The 20,215-nt window shown below is 32.6% G+C and overlaps 2 protein-coding genes across 4 annotated transcripts in view; one reads left to right on the top strand and one right to left on the bottom strand.

Annotated features, from left to right (window-relative positions):
* Window positions 1–13,449, bottom strand: part of LOC128190375 (carboxypeptidase D-like) — a 34,393-nt gene extending 20,944 nt beyond the window's left edge. Inside the window, 7 exon segments of the mRNA XM_052862403.1 lie at window positions 120–292; window positions 558–655; window positions 2,447–2,609; window positions 3,527–3,654; window positions 7,840–8,091; window positions 9,555–9,696; window positions 13,361–13,449. Coding sequence (XP_052718363.1) covers window positions 120–292; window positions 558–655; window positions 2,447–2,603 — 428 coding nt within the window. The 5' untranslated portion in view covers window positions 2,604–2,609; window positions 3,527–3,654; window positions 7,840–8,091; window positions 9,555–9,696; window positions 13,361–13,449.
* A 257-nt stretch (window positions 13,450–13,706) lies between these two features.
* Window positions 13,707–20,215, top strand: part of LOC128190364 (serine/threonine-protein kinase NLK-like) — a 15,979-nt gene continuing 9,470 nt past the window's right edge. For all 3 annotated transcript variants that reach the window (XM_052862387.1, XM_052862389.1, XM_052862390.1), the window contains exons 1-3: window positions 13,707–14,117; window positions 16,226–16,355; window positions 18,153–18,208. In XM_052862387.1, coding sequence (XP_052718347.1) covers window positions 13,927–14,117; window positions 16,226–16,355; window positions 18,153–18,208 — 377 coding nt within the window. In that variant the 5' untranslated portion in view covers window positions 13,707–13,926. The remainder of the gene's footprint in view (window positions 14,118–16,225; window positions 16,356–18,152; window positions 18,209–20,215) is intronic.

Below are 20,215 nucleotides of genomic sequence, written 5' to 3'. Positions count from 1 at the left end.
TTCAGATCAACCTTTCAATTATTACTAAAAATTCAAATCATATTTAGCAGATGTAAGTGAAGTTACAACATTCACTATTTTGCTAAGTTTCCCTCTGAGCTAGCAGTATTGAAACTCACCGTCCTTTCACTCCAAAACAGTCACCTATATCTGAATTGTTAAAGCCATCAGGGTTCATGGAGGGCATTATATGGACTACAGTATTATTCAGGAAATACGTGATTGTATCATTGTTGCCGTAAGATGTCAGATAGTGGTCAATCAGATGGAGGAGAACCTCTCTACTCACAACCTAAAAGTACATGTAGTACAATATATACAAAATATCTCATATCATCTTTTTTTTTTCATTCAATTATTGTCAGATTACTTTCCTGCCAAAAAATGCACAATATGTAAAACCCAAAAGATGCATTAATTGCAAAGAGAATTATTTTTTGTCAAATTATGTCAAAAATGGAAAGAGGAAACAGGTTGTTAAATAAGTTTATCCATTTTTGCTTAAGATCATGTTCCTCTTGGAAAAAGACCGATTGCAATACTTAAATAATGGTCACCTCATTCCCATGCATGTTGCCAATGTATTTGACATGAGGGCGTAATGGCTGGTGAGTATCTGGATTTCGTCCAATCGCAAGCACCCATAGGTCTTTATCTGAAAAATAGAGGAGCAAAATTTGAATCATAATGCATGGGCTGATTAAAAATAAGAATAAATATACATGTACTATCAAATTCATTGACTGAATCACACCTTAAGAAATAATTCAAACAAAATTTACAATCCATTTGTGACCATTTGCATATTGTTTTCCTCCTTTTCTTATATACATGGCAAATACGTTTCAAGTCAGGTCAAGTTCCACCTGGCAACAAATTTTGACAGAGCATCTTCAAAACTTGGAATAGACACAAATGGACCAAGATGTTGATTTGCATGAAATTTGATAATTATGCCTGTGCATACATTTCATATGAAACTCATACAATAATTCCTACATTTAATTGGTCTGCCTCGATCTGCCTCAAGTTTGTTGGGTGCAAGTCACATCCTTACAACTACTGGATGTAAAAAAAAAGGTAATACCAGATTTGCTCTGATGTGATGGGCCACAACTGTTCATTATATGTATGAAAACTGCCCTGTCAGTTTTAATGTTTCGCACAATCCTTTTAAATGGAAATTTTTTTTGTTACTTAAAGAGTGTAGTCCATTAGTGAGTTAGAATCTTTTCTAACTCTCACTAATGATAGGTCTTGATTACTCTTCTAAAAGAATAGTTTATTGAAGACTAGCCTACATATGGAAACCAATCTGTCTATAAGCACATCAAGGTCTAAAAAAAATAGAGGATAATCATAGGTCATAGCTATACATCAACTGCTGTATGGACGATACACAGGGCTTTATGTTGTTTGTTTTTCTGCACCTATTGCAGATATACATATAGATAAAATAGATGTTTACTTCAATATATACCTACTGCCTTTCAGATTTGTCTTTCTATGTATGAATATTTATGGTCTGTTGACACAACATGAATATTTGTTTTTAAGTTTTCAAAGTACATAACATAAGATAACAGCCTAGGAACAGTGAAGGAATGCACTCCTTGATCATTTGATTTAGACACAACCATATACACAAGCACTTGCCATAATAAATACCAGACCAAACGTCCTTGGTGGTACCATATAAAACCAAGTTCATAAAAATTTCAGAAAGTTTATCTTCTTGAAAGTCCTTTACAGTTACAAACTATAAAGTTTTATTATTATAGTTTTTATGGACATTACAGCCTGTCTATCTCTCCTATTTTAGTATTTATTGATGACAATAGTTGCCATAAAAGTATCAACAAAAATCATTTAAAAAAAATAGAAAAGATGTTGAATTTAAAGAATTGAAGAATATATTTTTAATATATCTGGTTGGTTGCTGATACATGTATAGCTATATTAACAGCCATATGACCATATGAAATACATGTGCCTTATATCTATATCACATCAGATTGATATTGCCCTCTTATGATAAATAACCACAAAATTATACTACATGTTATTGCACTAAGGCAGAAACAAGTCACTGTTGGTAATTAATAGGTTTAAAAAAGTGAGGACATTTTTCACACTGGCATAGATTATTGTGGCATCCCCCAACACCTCCCTCTCCCAAACCCATACACACACACAGACTGTATGATCTTTTATTATTCTATTTGTCATGAATGGAAGGTGTGGGTAAGGGGAGAGAAAAAACACTTTGGGTCCTGAAGCCCCTGTAGGCTAAAGGAATTCTAAACTGAGCTAGGTGTTCCATATTTTAAACGTATTTAATAAATCAATTGAACATGCATCATTTCTTATAAATAGTTTCAGTGAAATCAAAATTTACTCCTGAAAGACATAACAATGTAGAAGTAGATGACATGTAAGTGCTTACTTTCAACTGTTTTCCCAATACTGTACAATTTGGTCAAGTTTGGGTAGAGCTGAGACATGTTGCGAAGAAAATTCTCCAGACTTTCGTTGTCATGGTAATTGAAATCCAAACAAAGAACACAGCTCCAAAATAGTACACCTAGGAATACTGCCCTCATCTTGCCCTAAAAAATGGAAGGAAAAAAATACATTAGCGAACATAGAGCCATGATTAATTAATAAAGGGAAACATCATAGATATCTCAATGTCACCTGCTTTCAAGTGAAATGCCACAATTTAGGATAGAGTAGTTGTACTACTCAACAAAAATATGCCTTGCCAACATTTGTTTTTCTGTAAAAACTTTCACTTTTTTTTAGAGAGAGTGTGTGTGTGTGTGTGTGTGAGAGGGAGGGAGGGGGTGAAATTCTTTCATGGATATAAAATGCATCATTAACTTGCATGTTTTTTAACATAATTATGGTTAGATTACAGTTTGATTCTATGAGGACAGTTTCTTTCCATCCTGTGTTTCCTGTCAGTTAATTAAATGATGATTTCTTAAAAGTCAAACACCATTTATGGAAAATGTTTTTAGGGAATTACAAATTTCCTAAGTCTTTATGTGTTAATTGTATGTATGTTTTGGTAAGTTATCATGTATTTATATAAAACAAATGACCATTTTTATTTTTTAATGTTGTGTCAATGTTATGTGTTCATTGGTAAGAAATAAACATATAATTCATTAAAAAAATTTCATAGAAATGATGAAAACATATCTTTTAGACCAACATCATAAATTGAGTACTAATACAATAGCACTAAATTATTTCAAAAGAAAAAAAAATACAAACCCTAATTGAAATATCAAATCAATCTAAGAATTTCCGTATGCATATTAGGGTGAAAGATAACAACAAATCACATTATCGATAAAGCATTTTCAGAAATTAAAAAGTTTAAAATTATTATATAAATTACTGTTTTTATAATAAAATACATAGCAATTAAAATTAAATTCAAAAAGAACTCTTTGTAATTGCAAGTTATAAATTGAAAAAGGAAAAAAAAATCAGACACTGAATCTGTATGCCTTACCTTTAGCTTGGCTATTAAAGGAATAAAGACGTCAGACAGGGAACATCAGCCATTGACCCAGAAGATGTGGTATTTGCAGAAGAGTCATATGTGGAAGATCCACTTCACATACTTGGAAAATAAGACACCTATAGTACAAATATACAGGTAGCATCAGTCTCTGGGCAACAGATTTATTAACATGATAAAGAATGAGCCATGTAAACAAAGCAGGGAGGACTATAAGTAAATTTATATACACATGTAGGTAACTTTCTGTTCCATATAGGCTACCGAATCTCTCAAACAGTTCTACAAAGTTGTTATGATGACAGCAGAGATTGAGGGTGGGGACGGATTTGTTTGTACATTTTATAGGGGCAATGGCTTAATTATCTCACAATTATATCAATCACTTTTATTTCTATTGTTTCGTTCACCACATAAACCATAAACTTCTTGCGAGAGACATTTACAAGATGTCTAATGGGACACGTACACTAATAACTCATTGCCAAATTTATGATGCTTTTGTAAATAATTGTTTATCTACTATTATATTCCATGTAAATATTCTATGGTAGAAAATTGGTATATACACTGTATTGTGTTATGAACTCATCCACCCTCCCCCTCCCCAAATTTTTTTTTTACAAATTTCACATTTACCATACCAGAGCACTCTCGCATACATTCATGTAGAAAGAATCAATATACACATCAAGAGAATTAGGATTAGGGAAAAAAAAATCATAAATTCATAATACTTGCATAAAAGATCTTGCAATATATAAAAGTACCTCTATCTTAAGTTTTTGAAGATACTTGGAAGAATATCTGGACAAAATTGTTTGCTTTGTGAAGATTCAAGTTCCTGTCAAAGCTTAAAAGACTTTCTGTTCATTGTGTTTAAAAGTACATAATGTGCTGTTCACACACATTCTGACAGATCTGCCTGCATAACTTCAAAAAAGTAAAAATCAATATGTATTAAAGAAATCAGAATAATCAACAAGAAGAGTTACAATGGAGATTGACAGATGGATTGCAGATAATTTTATGTGGAAGTCTTTGACCATCTTAATGAATAAAAAAATATATTAAGATATCTTCAAAATGATCAAGATGTTTTTTCATCCTCTCAATGTGTATAGTAAAATATATACAGCATTAATATGTACAGCTTTTAGTTTGGGATATATCTAAACCAAGAGGTCCAGGGACCACATTGCTCACCTTAGCATCCTTTTGACCAACAATAGAAATAATTTTGATCAAATCTGCTTTATGGTATCAAATACAAAATATCTGGAAAAATAAGTAGAGTTGATCTTGTTTAAAAAGATTTTAAATTTTTTCTCCTCAAATTAACATTGACTCTCTTTTGTTCTTTCAGATTTTGAGAGAAAGATTTTTCTCTATTCATTCCTCTGTAAAGGACTATGTGCGGTATGGTCTAATATCTGCCCCCAATTTTAACCAATTTTCAAATAGTGTCGTATTAAAATCAAATCTTCATAAATCATTGTACAGTGGACGCCTATCACTTTAATCTTGATTTAAACCACCATTGCTCATTGGCTATTTATCTATGACGTCAACTTTATGACCATATTCCCGCAAATTTGCAAACGGATGAAAATATTCTCATTTTTGCTTTATATTATACATTCGGAAGTATAGAGCGCAGGTCTGCTCAAGTAAGATTTTAACATATGTTTTTCTTCAGATAATTATACACATTATACTAAAAAATGGTACTTGAGCAAGCCTGCGCTCAATGTTTCCCGGTCGAAAAATCATCGAAAAACACCCATATTTTGCCTCAAAACATCAATTTATCAGAATTAGACAATCTTCATGACGTCATTCCTACATTATGACGTCACGGTGGTGATAACCTTTTGCACCCATATTTTTAATATGATTCTAACTATCTTCACCCTTATTTTTAAAGCGCTTTATAAAACTTAAATTTGGGGGGCAAAAAATGCATAAAACCGCACATAGTCCTTTGTACAAGTTTGACTCTACACTACTTGGGATGGTTCTACACAAGTTTCAGCTTTTCTAGCAAAATGATTTTGAAAAGAAGATTTTTAAAGATTTTCATCTAATTATATGGCCCCACCCTACCCCTGGGGATTATGATTTGAACAAACTTGAATCATAATACCTGAAGATGCTTCCACAACAAATGGGGTTTGAGATAATTTTTCTTTAAATGCCAACAATTTTGGTCAAAAATTATTTTTTTGATTTTTATGCTTACAATGCTTCAGTAGGGCATTTTTAATAGGCAACCAAAATTTGAGTGTCATTTGTTGAGTTAAAAGCAAGTTACAGAGCTTACAATTCTTCGCTATGTAAACAAAGCTTTTGTTTACATTTTGAATGTTGCAGTGAAAATTCCAGTTTTATACCTCAACTGAATGTGTTAAACGTTAGAACTGTTTATTTAAGCTAAAAATGAATAAGAAGATAGATGAATCAGCTTGAAAAAGATTCCTTACTGGTATATTGAACCTATGTAAACAAAAACAGGGCACGAGCCTTCTTTACATGACGAAGAATTGTATGCCCTGTATCTTGCTTAAAACTCATTGATTGGCACCCAAATTTAATTTGATCATAAGAAATGCATTTCTAAGGCGTTGTAAATAATAAAAACAAAAAAATAAAATTTGACCAAAATCGTGACCATGCCCCCTTATTCATTTCCCCTTGAGAGAAGATATGGCTCTTCATTTAATCAAACTTATATACTCTTTACCCAAGGATGCTTTGTGTCAAGTTTGGTTGACATTTGCCTAGTGATTCTGAAGAAGCAAAAATGTGAAAATTTTCAGTCATCAGATGGGGTAGAGAGATGGTAGAGAGATGAATGCTTAACAAAAAGTGATCAGGTAAGGTCACTTGAATTTTCAGCTCAGGTGAACTAAAAAAAAAAGAAGCTTTTTCAATAAACTGAAAAACATGCAACCCTATACAAACGCTACGAACAACAAACTGATGATATATACAAGTTAAATCAAATTATAATTCTCATAGAGCAATTTTTAGACACTTAATTGTAAATAAAAAGTTTTGGCACACATACTGCAAAAGTGAGGGAGGTTCTTTTTGGAGAAAGAATATAAAAAAGGGTATACTGAAAGTTTCAGTTATTCCTCTTTGACTAATTTCTTAAAATCTTGCCAATACATGAAAAAGCCAATAATTTTGAATGAATTGTCAAAGTTCCAAAATACCCTTCCAAAATTATACCCTGTGGGGACTTTCCCTTTGTACTTAATCATTTGCATCATTCAATTTGTCTTCAGGCCATGGAAAAAGAAAAAAAATATAAAACCTTTAGATCTTTAATTATTCATGGCACAATAGGGATGGGGATGGAAATGGGGAAGGGACAAAAGACACACATTCAACACATTATTAAACAGATTGCCCAATACACCATAATCAATTCTTCTGCACAATGTTTATCAACTTCAGTTGAGAAGAATATATTAGTCCATCACTAAAACTAAAACCCCTGACCCATGAATTTCCTGAGTTCCTGAGTTTGTAACTATGCAATCCATTTGTAAGATTTTGAAATATTGCATCATCCCCCCCCCCCCCCCCCCCCACAAAAGCTATAAAAATTTGGAGGTTCCAACTTCTTGAGAGGACAGTAGCTATATATAATGAGATGATTATGGTAATTTAAACCACACATACCACTGCCAATGCATGATGATCGTCCAATAATGATATACAGCACTAGGTCACCTGTCAGTTGCACAGGTGAAAATAATATAAAAGTAATTTGAGGTATGCTGTCTTGTAGCTGTGAATGAAGTTTGCACTGAATGTTGATTTATCTAATGTCTCTGGTATCAACCACTACAGAAGACTGGGATACAAAAAGATCTGATATATTGATGTTATATCTACTGAATCACTAGCATATAACATAAAACATTAAAAGCAATCATCTATCAAATGTACAATTGAAAGAAAGTCAACTAATTTACTACCCAGTAATAAAGACTTTTGAATGTTTGTGGGTTACAGCGTTTATTAAATGATAAAAAATTTTATTGACCATATTTTTCTTGACAAATGCCCTTTTTCCACAAACAACAGTAGTTTAGACTTAATTCACCACATGTTAATTAGTATATATATGAATGGTACACTATGCAAAGAATTGTTTTCCACCAATGTAAACAGAGTATCAGCTAGAACACGTGAATCTACCCTATACCGGTGATATGTAAAAATCCGGATTGAAAGAAAAGCTACGCATAAACTAATGTGCAGAAAAAAAAACAATGATAAATATTTACCAGAATAATGTTCAGAATTTCATGCACAGGTGGCTCCAATGATATTACAGTGCTGAATTTGTCCAAGCAGAGATGGAGATGGAGAGTTAGCTCACTGGGTAGTTGCTCTTACTGAGCACTTGTTAACATTGCCAATGCCTGCTCTTTGCCGACGCTTGCCAAACTAGCTCAATTTCCACCAAGACGTTACAGTTCTCACACCAACACAGCTGTCCTGCACTCCATGGTGCCTGATCATCCTTCTCTCTTAAACTGTAAAGTTTAATTTGATTTAAAGCACACAACTCAACACAGAGCTCATAATGCACAACAGCAGGATCGCCAATCAAAGTAATTATCCCAGCCATATGTTTGGAAAGTAGATCTCTTTGCTTATTCTATTGTATAATTTGAGAGAGGGGGGAAAAGGGAAGGAAAGGATAGTTAATTTGTGAATATTTGCCAAACCATTAAATATCAATTTAATGGCCATTGTTAACTTATATAAAATCATTACCTATTACATGTAATAATTATATTACATATAATGGATGAAGCAAATTAAATCCACTGGTCCCTAGTACTTTGCTATATATTATCTAAATTCTACTGTAACAAGATCTACATGAAATATTGTAAATACTAAATTCAGCCCCAAAATATTTCGACATTAATGGATCACCTTCAAATGCAATACATCAGCATCTAATGTTACTATAATGAAACATAGCTAAACCTTTCTAATAAAGTACCGGCTATTTCCCAACAGATGTTCCCTGAGGCCTACATGTTTTTGCCAAGTTGGAATAAAATAAAGCAAAATTTGAGTTTATTCTGTCTTAAACTTTCAAAATCTTCTCCTTTTGAACTGTCTGGTACAGACCTGCCCTCAGATAATGAATATGTTTGCAGAATCTTTCATCCAGGATTAGGAAAACACTAACATCTGGACAGATTCTCAGATTTCAGACTTCATAGTAGCGTGTTTATCGTCAATATCGAGTAGAAACAAATCCAGATATATGACAATTAAAACAGGATTTTTTTTTTTACAGATTAAATTAAGAGAATAATTATTCACTAGAATATAAACTTAATCTGATAGGACAAATGACCAAATCATTGAAGTGCAAAGGTCTTCTCATATTCGTCTTCTTTATATATATGCAGATTAAGGATAAGGACAAAAAATGACATAAATACTTGTTATTTTCCAGTAATTGTCAAGCTAATCTGACAAGATATTAACTCAGAACATAATTAAACTTGGAACTTTTTGATGGCTGAATAATCAGTTAGAGACATGACTTTAATCTGCATTTGTTGGATTGTTGGTTAAAGGAAATTATAAGTACTCCATATACCATATGTAGACATATATTTACAATGTATATGTGATATATGTCACTTAAAATATGTGCACTAGTTCTACCTTAACTTGCATCCACAATACATCCATTTAATCCATATTATATACATATATATTTATATATAACCACTAGATGACCCAGCTGACAAATAAACATGATACGCTTATAGTTATTCATTTGATTTACACACTAATTAAAGAAATCATAAATCAATATTTTTCAATATCAATGACAACATACCTTTCATCGGAGTGACAGCTATACAGTGGTCTCCATCAGAAAAATCAATAACTTGACTTTTTTGCAACAAAAACTTCGTAACACAAAAAAAAAAGGAAAGAGAGCAGCTAGGAAAATGATATTTACCTCACAAGAAGACAGTTTGAATTATACTCTCTGCCTGGGGGCAGGGACTTCTTACCATAGCGGGTCGTAAGTCTGTGTTCGTAGATAGAGAGAGGCTATGAGGATCAGTGTCGGGTTTTTAGTTGAATCAGATTTGCTACACCTAATGAGATACAAAAACATGCGTAAAGGTATGCCTGCAGGGAACATGCAAATCATTGGTACTTTTGACGTCTGATTATAGTTTCTGGACAGCAGTACACAATATTTATAACACTATAATTGACATTTAACTAGCATATTAATTAATTACAAACCAGTTTGCACTGGCCACAGTTAAAGGTTTCCACAGGTAGACACATCACCAGTGTACAAAAGTATCCATAAGTTTAGCATAGCAATGTGAGTATTAAAAATGAAGGAGGGAATTCTCTATGAGGATGCAAATCAGGAATAACTGTACAATCATGAAATTAATTCATAGTTTTCCTCTTTGTTTCACCTTAGCTAATGCTACAAATCAAAGATCTACATTAGTCTTATAAAGCAAAAGATTCTCACCCAAACAAAATCCCATAACGCATTGTTTTTAGGAAGAAACAAAGAAAATTAGTTAATTATCTCATTACTTAAAGGTTTGGAAATCTTTTGCGTCAATTTTCAAAGACAATTTCAAAGAAAACTTGCACTATATTTTTTTTAAATTTTCTTACATGAGACACTTTTTTCCTTCAAGACACAATAATTTAATTCTGGTTGTAACACGCTCTCTGATTTATTAATATTATTTTATATCATATAAAGAATGTTGCCTACGTCATAGTAAGACTAACGTCAAAAACAATACGCCTGATGTTACGTTTGAATTTTGTACAATTTTTCGTCATTTTAAAGGTCAAATGACCGTTTTTATCTACAGTGCAGAGTAAAAAAATTAAATTATAAGCAATGAATTCAATATTTATTAGTTTTATACGATATAAAATGGTTTGAAACAGTTTACGCTTTTTTATAAATCGCTTCGTGGTTTATAAAGCGTAAACTGCCCCAAACCATTTTATATCGTATAAAACAAATAAACATTGAATTCATTCCTTAATTATAAAAACTTTTTAATTACCATACATTACAAAAATCATTCAAATTGGAAGATCATGGGCAAGCAAATAATTTTAAAAGGTGGTCCAAGGAAAATATATTGTCTTCAATTCCTCTGAATTACATGTACATGTATTTCACCTGTGTTTATCATTTTCTTGTGCCTGGAATCTTTAATTTAGATACTGCTGTTCTATCTTTGTGCTCATCAATTTTGCATCAAGCTTAGATCCAGTTTCAAAGAACAGTTTCAAAGAAACAGATTCAGATTTCTTTATCAGACTTCATACAAAAAATATTGGTTAGAATAAATCAACTACATTCTATTTTTTCTTTTTTGCCTTTTCTATTACATTGATCAAAGTTTTCCTCATTTTGCATTTAGCTTACTCCAGAAAAACTACCGGTATTAAAGATATATTTTTAGCAACTCCAAACAAAGATAAATAAGGGTGAAAACAATTAAAATGTGATATTTTCTGACCTTGCATGACTTAATTTACGTATCACCTATTCTTCACTTAACCATTATTTTGTGATAAAATTACCTCAGTTTTGTGTATGATCAACCTTTTTCTAATGCGCCCTTTTAATTCAAAAGTTGGAACAGCAGATTCAAAATAAATCTTTCAAAGAAAATATTTATTTCGACCAAACCTTTAATTCTTATGAACACAATTTTGATTTAAAAATAATGCAATGCTTTTTAGTTAAGGTACATGGTATCCTCATAAGCAACAGCATGTACATATTGATATCAATAAAAAATGAATTAATTTGTTTGCATGCTCAAATATTTCAAGATAAGACCTCAGAAAATTGGACTACAGATGAATACAGAGTCCCAAAATGAGGCCTCTATGACCTACTTTTGATATTTCTTTTTTAACAATTCAAAGAAACTTTATCAATATTTAATTGTTAATTCATATTGAAGTTAGCCAGTATATATATAAGAGCTGCACTGGACTATAGCTTAATTGCTTATATAAAGGGAGAAAACTCTATCAGTCTTGAAGATTCTACATCATCCCCACAAAACGGTTTTCAATTTTATTTTTTTTATTTTTTTTTTGGGGGGGGGGGGGGGGCTAATTATGCATCTTATTACTGTAAATAAGAAATTCTTAAAAGTGTTTACTTTTGTTCACAATTTAAGTGTTCTTTTACCCACACAAAAAGTAGAGGAAAGCTAATTAATATGTACAATGGTAGCAGGTATACAGCAACATGTAAAATTTGCAGCTTCGAGAAAAAAAAAATTAATGAATTCATTTATTCTGTCTTTTTTGAATTTGTGAAAAAATAAAATAACAGATGGCCATTTTCTCAAAGTAATTGTCCATTAACCTGCAATACTTATAACTATGAGCCCTAGCTCCCTTCTTACTGTCCGTCCGTTCGAAGAGTGATATACATGTACATATTTTTACTCTGAATTTCTTCAAGAAAAGTTTTTTGGATTTAAAGAGAGGTATAGAAAGTAGAAATAATGAAAGAGCTGATCATATGAAAAGCAGTCGTGGGATTCACATAAACAAAAAATCTTGTATATATTAAAAGCACTTGATTTTTTGTGTGTGTTGTGTGCACGTCTTGTGACCGTTACCTAGAGTTGTCATTCATGCCTAATGTTTCCCCGAGTTGAATATCTTAACCTATAAATCTTGGACATAAAGTTTTGTTGCACTTTTAACGACCATATACTTCTCACCCATGTGTCTAAATATAATATTCTAATTCATAAATAAATATAAACAATATACTTGAAAAGGTTATCAAATGCCAGAATTTCTTTTCCAGTACATAATAATGAAGGTTAAGGATTAGATTAAGCATTAAATATAAAAATTATCATGTTGACATTAACATTGTTACTAATAATAATAATTCTTTTTACACAGTTAATTGAGGAATATAATATACTCTTTTTTTTCAAAATGGACAGTGAATAAATTGCATTGATAGAGTTCTGAGAATGGCATGCCACACATTAGATCCTGATTAGAGTATCAAATGCAAAAGTAGTGGTCAGACACAGCTAAAGATGCTCACACTTTCACTGTTTACAAGGAATTTCAGAATGATGAACTTCATATGTTATCAAACATACAGGATTATTTATTGAATTATACTTATTATTAAATGTTACTTTTTAATATAAAAAAAATAATAGTGTCAAAGTTTTTTTTCTGATATCAAAAAGATAGAAAAATTTTAGATAACATATTTCTTTCAGATTAATGTTCCCATGAAAGGTGACAAAATCTTTCAACACATTGATTTCATCCAACTGCATTACAAGGATTTTCAATGAATTAAGATATCTTTACAATTAAATTACCGCAATTCAAAAAGACAGATTAACTTTGACAAGTTACATAAAGGATTTATCAATCTTTATAATTCTACCAAGTCAATAATAATTAATGAACTAGAGTAAAGTTACATGTACTTGATTTTCTATATTAACTTTACACTAATTGCAAGTCATATATATTCATGATAACATTGTACATATAAATGATAAATATTACATTATATTAAAAGGACAAGAACCGTTTCTGATTGAATCCTTTTTTTAAAGCTAAAAATGGGTATTAAAATAAGTGTTTAGTCGAATATGTTAAGTAGATTTTGATCCATGCAAATGACCTTATCAGGGTTCATTCAATATCTACATGAATTGCAAAACATGCTGACAAATATGAATTGCCAACTTTTCTTACATAGTTCTTGATGAAACATGGGCTATGCACCAAATACCCTTCTTTGTCTAAAATTCTCCTAGTCAAGACTTCCGATTTGGAAAAGTTAAGGGGGCGTTGTCCTGTTATTTTTAGAATTGCCACGTGCTTTGATAATTAAACTTATTACATTTATTTTGCATATTATGTCGTTTTATCGTTATAATGCACTCGGATTTGTGATTATTTAATATCAAAAAGTGATTAGTTAAGTATGATTAATTATTTTTCATTCAAATTAACATGACACTAGATAAATTCTCTAATGTTTTCTTGACCTTTGACCTGGAATATAGCATCCTGGGAAAAGGTTTTGCGTTGTCACGTGACTTCTTTGTGTGCTGAGAGCTCTCCGCGTGTGAGTCAGAGAGCCCACTACACCAGTTGAAAACTGTTTTTATGTCCAAGTTTTAACTCAAACTAGCACCTCAAACTCTCCAGGTGTACAGGAGAGATACCCATCTACGTGAATGTGCAGAGAAAGGAAATGATAGAATCGTAAAAGCGTACTAAGATCACGGAAACGTGCGGACACCTTACTGGACTCAATGAAAGATATGGCGGTTGTGAGCCACCGACACGCACGTCACATAATGGCATTTCAGGGTGGACCTGCCCCGGCCCCCTCTCAACAAGCCATTCTGACGGCTGCTGTGGCTGTACCCTACTACCAAGTCGTACCACCCCAGGATATTCAGCCGGATAGACCCATAGGTTATGGGGCATTCGGTGTCGTTTGGTGAGTAGGAAATTTTCTGCCCCCTATTGTTCCCCAGTACAAGTCTGTTCACGGAAAGCACGAAATCATTGTTTCCTGTAGAAAATCAATCATTTATTCCTTGATCTATAATTTCTTAAAAAAGTTTATAAGGACATTATAAAAAGAAAGTTTGTTATGGTTTTGGAACGGTAAAAATATTTTCATCGTATATTTCTTTGTGTCATGTTGCGGAGATCAGCTGTTCATTGACAGGCACGTCCTTAGGCTAAACAAAGACATCATAAAGCCCTAAGACATTTGTCAAAACATTATTACATTACAGGAACGTATGAAAAAAGGAATGATACATTTGATGTGTTTGAATTCAGATGGCACTGTTTTTATTAAGATATTGAATTTAATTATCTGTTGAGAAGGAAAGGCAGTGTTGTTTGTACTTATTACATGTATGTACTTTTGTTATTTACGTCATACTCTGGTAAATACTACCCACCTACTCAGATATAAGTATGAATAATCATTTTTGTTTATTCAGACAAAAGATTATGTTAAGTGGTTAGAAAAAGTAAATCATTGTTTTTCATAAGATTTATTTTTTCATCATTTTATCCGACATGATAATATATACTTCACACTTTCATATCATAATTTGACAATATATTGTCCCCCACTTCGATAGTATAATATGGAATGCGTATATTGTCAAGGTATGGGATGACAGCCGTTGAGAAACTAAAGAGGGGGTTAAGTATTATGCTTTAAAAGCATATTCCCTGCTGAGCAGTGTGATTTTTTTTGATTCACTCAGGGGATTAGCTCTTCTCTAGCCAGCTGTACCGCGTAGGGTAATAATGTCAGTATGTGAACTAGATTCTTCACACGTATACACGTCCATACATTCTGAGAGGAATGTTGTATTCCATCATATCTCCAGAGGAAGAGTGTTATGTCTAGACACACTGAAGATTATTCCCTGTGCCCCGAGAAAGCCAAAAATAATAAATGCTTTCTTTAGGCCTTGCAATATAAGTTTTGGGGTTGGAAGGGAGAGGAATATTAGTGGGTCAACTGTCCTTAATGTTATTTTTTTCAAACGGATGGGAATTTAAGGAGAAATTACTAAAATTATGCATATAGATCAGATATTGACTGAATAAACTTTTCTCAACATGAATTATTATTTTTATTGCCAATTATAAAAATTATATAGTTTTTGAATTTCCTTAATTTTCATAGTGAAAATGACAGACTTTGCTAGAATCATTACAAATGATAAATATGGTATATATAAACTAAAACAATCTACTTTTGATATGATGCACAGCATGTGCTTCATCATGGATTTGTAATTCAAAATATATATTTAGAATGCTAAAAATTTTATCATATAACGATGAGGTCTATTTATAATACAGACATGCAAACATTTCTTTTTTTGCCTTTAAACTCAAATAGGACATGTTATCCTTGACAGATCTGTTTCAAGGTCAGAAATGAATTTGTTGGTTTCTGTACAGTAATAGATGATCATGTATTCTTGTTTTTGACCTTAACAAGGTCAATGATATTTGGTAGTTTGGAAATTAATTTAGATACCAGAAACAAGTCAAATGAAGACATGCAACACTTTCCCAACCCCATAGCTATCCCGTCAACTATGGTCTGTCTCCCAACCCCATGGCTACCCCGACAACACTCCCCCAACCCCATGGCTACCTCAGTCTTTCTGATGGATAATTTACTGTGCTCTATGTTTTATAGTCTTCATAAAATGAGCTCAACTTCCTGAAAACCAAAATTAAGTTTAATTGGTGCTTTTTCCAGGATATATCCTCTTTGACAATTAAATTAAGGGACAAAGGGTCTGTGTTGAGTATTTTTATTTTGAGTCTATTGAGATGATAAATGTTCTATTTCATTGTGAATGGTTGTGATCCATTATACTATATGCCAATGGGATATCATTAACAAGTATTTATGTTGACATTTTCAGGCACCAGCATGTACATGAATAGATTTTTGAACTGATATTTCTATTTAGACATAGTATGTTATTTTGTGTAAATCTATTTTTAAAGTACCAGATTAATTGTTACATGTACTCATTTTCTCCTTTGTTTCAATAGGTCAGTGACTGATCCTAGAGATGGGAAGAGGGTGGCCCTTAAAAAGATGCCCAACGTATTCCAGAATCTTGTGTCCTGCAAGAGAGTGTACAGAGAGTTACGGATGTTGTGTCATTTCAAGAACGACAATGTGAGTACTGAAGCGCGTTGTTCACTGGAGCATGTAATTTACTCCTAAAGAATAATCAGTTTCGCAAGATAATGATGCGAATATTAGGCAGACGTTAAAACACAACCTTTATTAGGTCATTGGCCACATCTGACCTAGTTCTGTCACTTGAACTAGTATGGTATTTCTGAGTGATTGCCTTATTTTAAAATATCAGATAACATTTTGCGGATAATGAACTCTTACATGCAATTAAAAACCATACTTTCTTTGTTTGTATAAGCGTGAAGGGAAAAAATGACTTTTGATTCAGCAGGCAGAGTTCTTTTTAAACGCAGCAACATATACTTCTTTTGTAGAATAAATCATTGTGGATCATTATGTCTGTTAGCATTTCTTTGTTGTTGTTATCAAACTTTTGCGTGTTAAAAAACACGCTTTTCCAGATGTAAGTTCATGGAAGGCTTCATCAGATTTGACAGGCAATGGAAATAGACATCTGTTATCCTATGATGTATAATAATTAATATATATTTTATCAGAACACTATCATTAGTTTTGATTTAGAGATTCATATTGAAAAAGAAAAAACAAGAAACTCAGTCTTTTGTTGAGTTATTCATTATTCTTTGGGATTGCTATCTGGTATATTGTGAATTCATTGTAGTTTATCATGTTTATGTAACCTTTTTTAATTAATGCTTTACAATTTAATACTTAGTTGACAATTCATAATTAATCCACATAAACAACTTGGACTGTTCATAAGGCTTTGTCACATCACATCCAATTTTAAAGGGGGGGATGCTTGGCATGCAAAAATTCCAGGTATTTAGTTATTCTTGAACTGCACAAGTTAAAATGTAGATACAATTTGAAAATAGCTTTTTTATCTTATCAAAATTTATATTTATAAGAATTCTGAAAGTGAAGTGGAATAAGTGTTGTAGACCCAAGATGTGAAAGCTATCATTAAGTAGGAAAGTTCAGACAGGGTGTAAGCTGATAGGAGACACGACCTTCCATTTGATGTCACCTGAATTCAGGTGCAAAATTTTTAACACTACAAAGGTTATGACGCACTTCAGACGAAGTTTGCTGCTCCAATCTATGAGCAATTTGTGACATATATCAAAATTCTAATTTCTTGAAATCTATTCATGTATATATCCTGTAGTTTTTAATTTAATTGAAAATATAGGTCATTAAAAGGAATAGTTTTTGAACCCTCTCTTGATTTTTTCGTTCCATTGGAAGGGAAATAAAACTTGTTTGTAAAGTATTTGCTGATGGAGGATTTTGTGTAATTAACTTTATTGCAAGGAAATGGTTCTTGTAATTAGTGAATGGCTCAATAAGTGTGTACACTTAATGACAAATTGGGAAGAGTGTTGCAATAAAACTGTCACCAGAGAAAGTCTGTCACCACAGTGACCTTTCAACCCCAATACACTCAAGACAGGCTGACCAATTAACAGTTGTACAATGGCCATTTATAACCACTAATAGGTCAGACTTCAGATCTGAAACCGATACATGTGTATGTTTTAATCAGTGCTTTTGATATAATACATACTAGACACATATTTTAATCAGTGCTTTTGGTATGATACATATGCACATATTTCAGTGTATTTGAGTAAGGTAGAATTTGTCTGGAATAAAAATGTCTTACTACAGTAGCTTCATAGCTACATTCTCCATATGCATTCATTTGTACTGAGTAATTGACACAAGGATGAGGAAGCTTTGAAAGAAAAAGCCCAGGAAGAAGGATAGTTAGATCCTGTAATTACACTTCTTTTCTTTTGTTCTCAGGTACTATCATCACTGGACATTCTTCAACCACCTCATATTGACTTCTTCCAGGAAGTGTATCCTTTTTGTTTCCTTATTATTCCATTATCTAATCTACAACTTGAGTATGCAAGAAAAAGTTCCTTAAGTTAAAAGCCCTGAGAAGGAAACTTGCATAGAACATCCTTATTGGTTAGCTTAAATAAGTGGGTCAGTTATCCAATCAAAGCTAAGTGACACAATAATGACAATATGTAATATAGTGGGACATAGTTACCTTGTTGGTACTGTATAGATATAGAGACAAATGTGTTTCCTTAAATAGATTTTGTAAATATGGGATTCATTGGTAAAGCCATAAGATTCAGGCTGAAAGTATTTAAATGAATTTTGCCAAGCTTTGGCATTCTTATCATGTCAGGAAGACATTAATTTGAAATCCCTTCTTGTACGTTAATTGACAAAAAAGTCAAGTAGGGCTTTTAATTGTGTACCGTTTGGTGACTGTTCTGAGGGCAAAGCTGTGTCAACCTGCCTTTACCATTGTGCAAGACTGAGCACAAATAAACCGGCTTTGTTCCTTTTGTCATCTGAAGTCGGACCTGGTTCCATTCTGGCTCCTACATTTGTTAGATTCTCCGGTTTAGGAAGTCTGGTTGCATAAGATCCGACAATTTGTGAAAGCAGAAGTTTTGTGGTTAATCATGAGATCAGTGAATGCATTTTTTAACAGGCATATGTTTTCAGTGTTAATGTAGGGTTTCAAAAAACATCATTTTGCATCTTATTATTATAAGGGGAGTTTTGGGAGAAATTTTTGTCAGGTACATGAGAAACAAGTAATCGTTTCCTAAGCCTTTGTCTCAACATGCTCAATGAACTTGATACATATAATAGTTGGAGAGGTAATTTGAAGGTTATATGTCTCTTGTTTCTATGTTACAGTAGTATGTGATGTTCATTAGTATACACCAGGCATTTGCATTACCAAGCTATCGAGGCCAAATTACCAGTCAATGGTTAATTTTTTTTATCTACGTATAAAAGAATACATTGGACCGATTCACATGTTTGTCCTCCTGATTCCCGATATACAAGGACAATGAATTATCGTAAATAGATTGCTCCCATAGTGTATGTGTGATCTGCTCAGGTGTACTTGATGCCTGGGAAGGCCGGGTGGTATTTCAGTGTGAACATTTTTAAGAGGTTTATCATCCACCTACTGACCAGATAAAAGAAAGACTCTGACCTCATGTTGACCTGTTTGAACAGGTTTTGTGGTCAGTCCTTACAGTCAGGGAGAGGGGCATTGTTCAATAGCAAATATAAAGCAAGGAATGGTAGCTAGGAGAGGTCTTTAAAGATTATGTTCATGTGTTACAAGTTATATTCAATTCTGGCTAAACTGCTCAATTTTTTTTTAATAAATTATGATTTGGAAATGTTGTGACATTATTGCAATGTATGAGCTTGAAAAAATATATGTTCAGCTGCTAGAGGCAGAATTAATCTTTTTCATTGTATTTTTTTCTCTCTTGCTTTCATTGAAATTAGTGTCAGTTTCTCAATAGTATAGTAAACTCCGGCCTTGTAGTACTACCTGGAAATGTATTAATTTGTTATCTGCACATGTTGTTCTTTGGAGTTGAGTTTCTCTGTCAGTTGCTCCAAAACAGATAGATTTTCATCAATAACTTAGGAGACAGAAAGATAACAGGATTTTTTTTTCCTCCTTCCTAAAATAGGAAGCCATTGAGAGAATAGAGCTTGTAGAAAGTTTGCACTGAGGGCTTAATCCTGGTATTGATTGAGTGATGGTAAAAGCATTGTATAGGGGGTTCAGGAACCGGGATTACTGGTGTTTGATTTCTCGACAGGTTCAAAGATTTCTTTAATGACAGTATATTGCCATGGCGACTGTATTTTTCCTTCTCTCTCTATTTTTATTATTGTTGCTCTCTTTGCAAAGAATAAATGCCGTTATAATAGTTATCCATGGGGGGGGGGGGGGGGGGATTTGTTTATTCATTGTTAATAAGAAATACTACGGTATGCTGGTATCTTCAATTGAAAGCAGTTTG

Source organism: Crassostrea angulata, chromosome 6 (assembly GCF_025612915.1).
Source record: "Crassostrea angulata isolate pt1a10 chromosome 6, ASM2561291v2, whole genome shotgun sequence".
NCBI classification, from domain to species: domain Eukaryota; kingdom Metazoa; phylum Mollusca; class Bivalvia; order Ostreida; family Ostreidae; genus Magallana; species Magallana angulata.
This window is presented reverse-complemented; position numbering and strand designations above follow the sequence as displayed.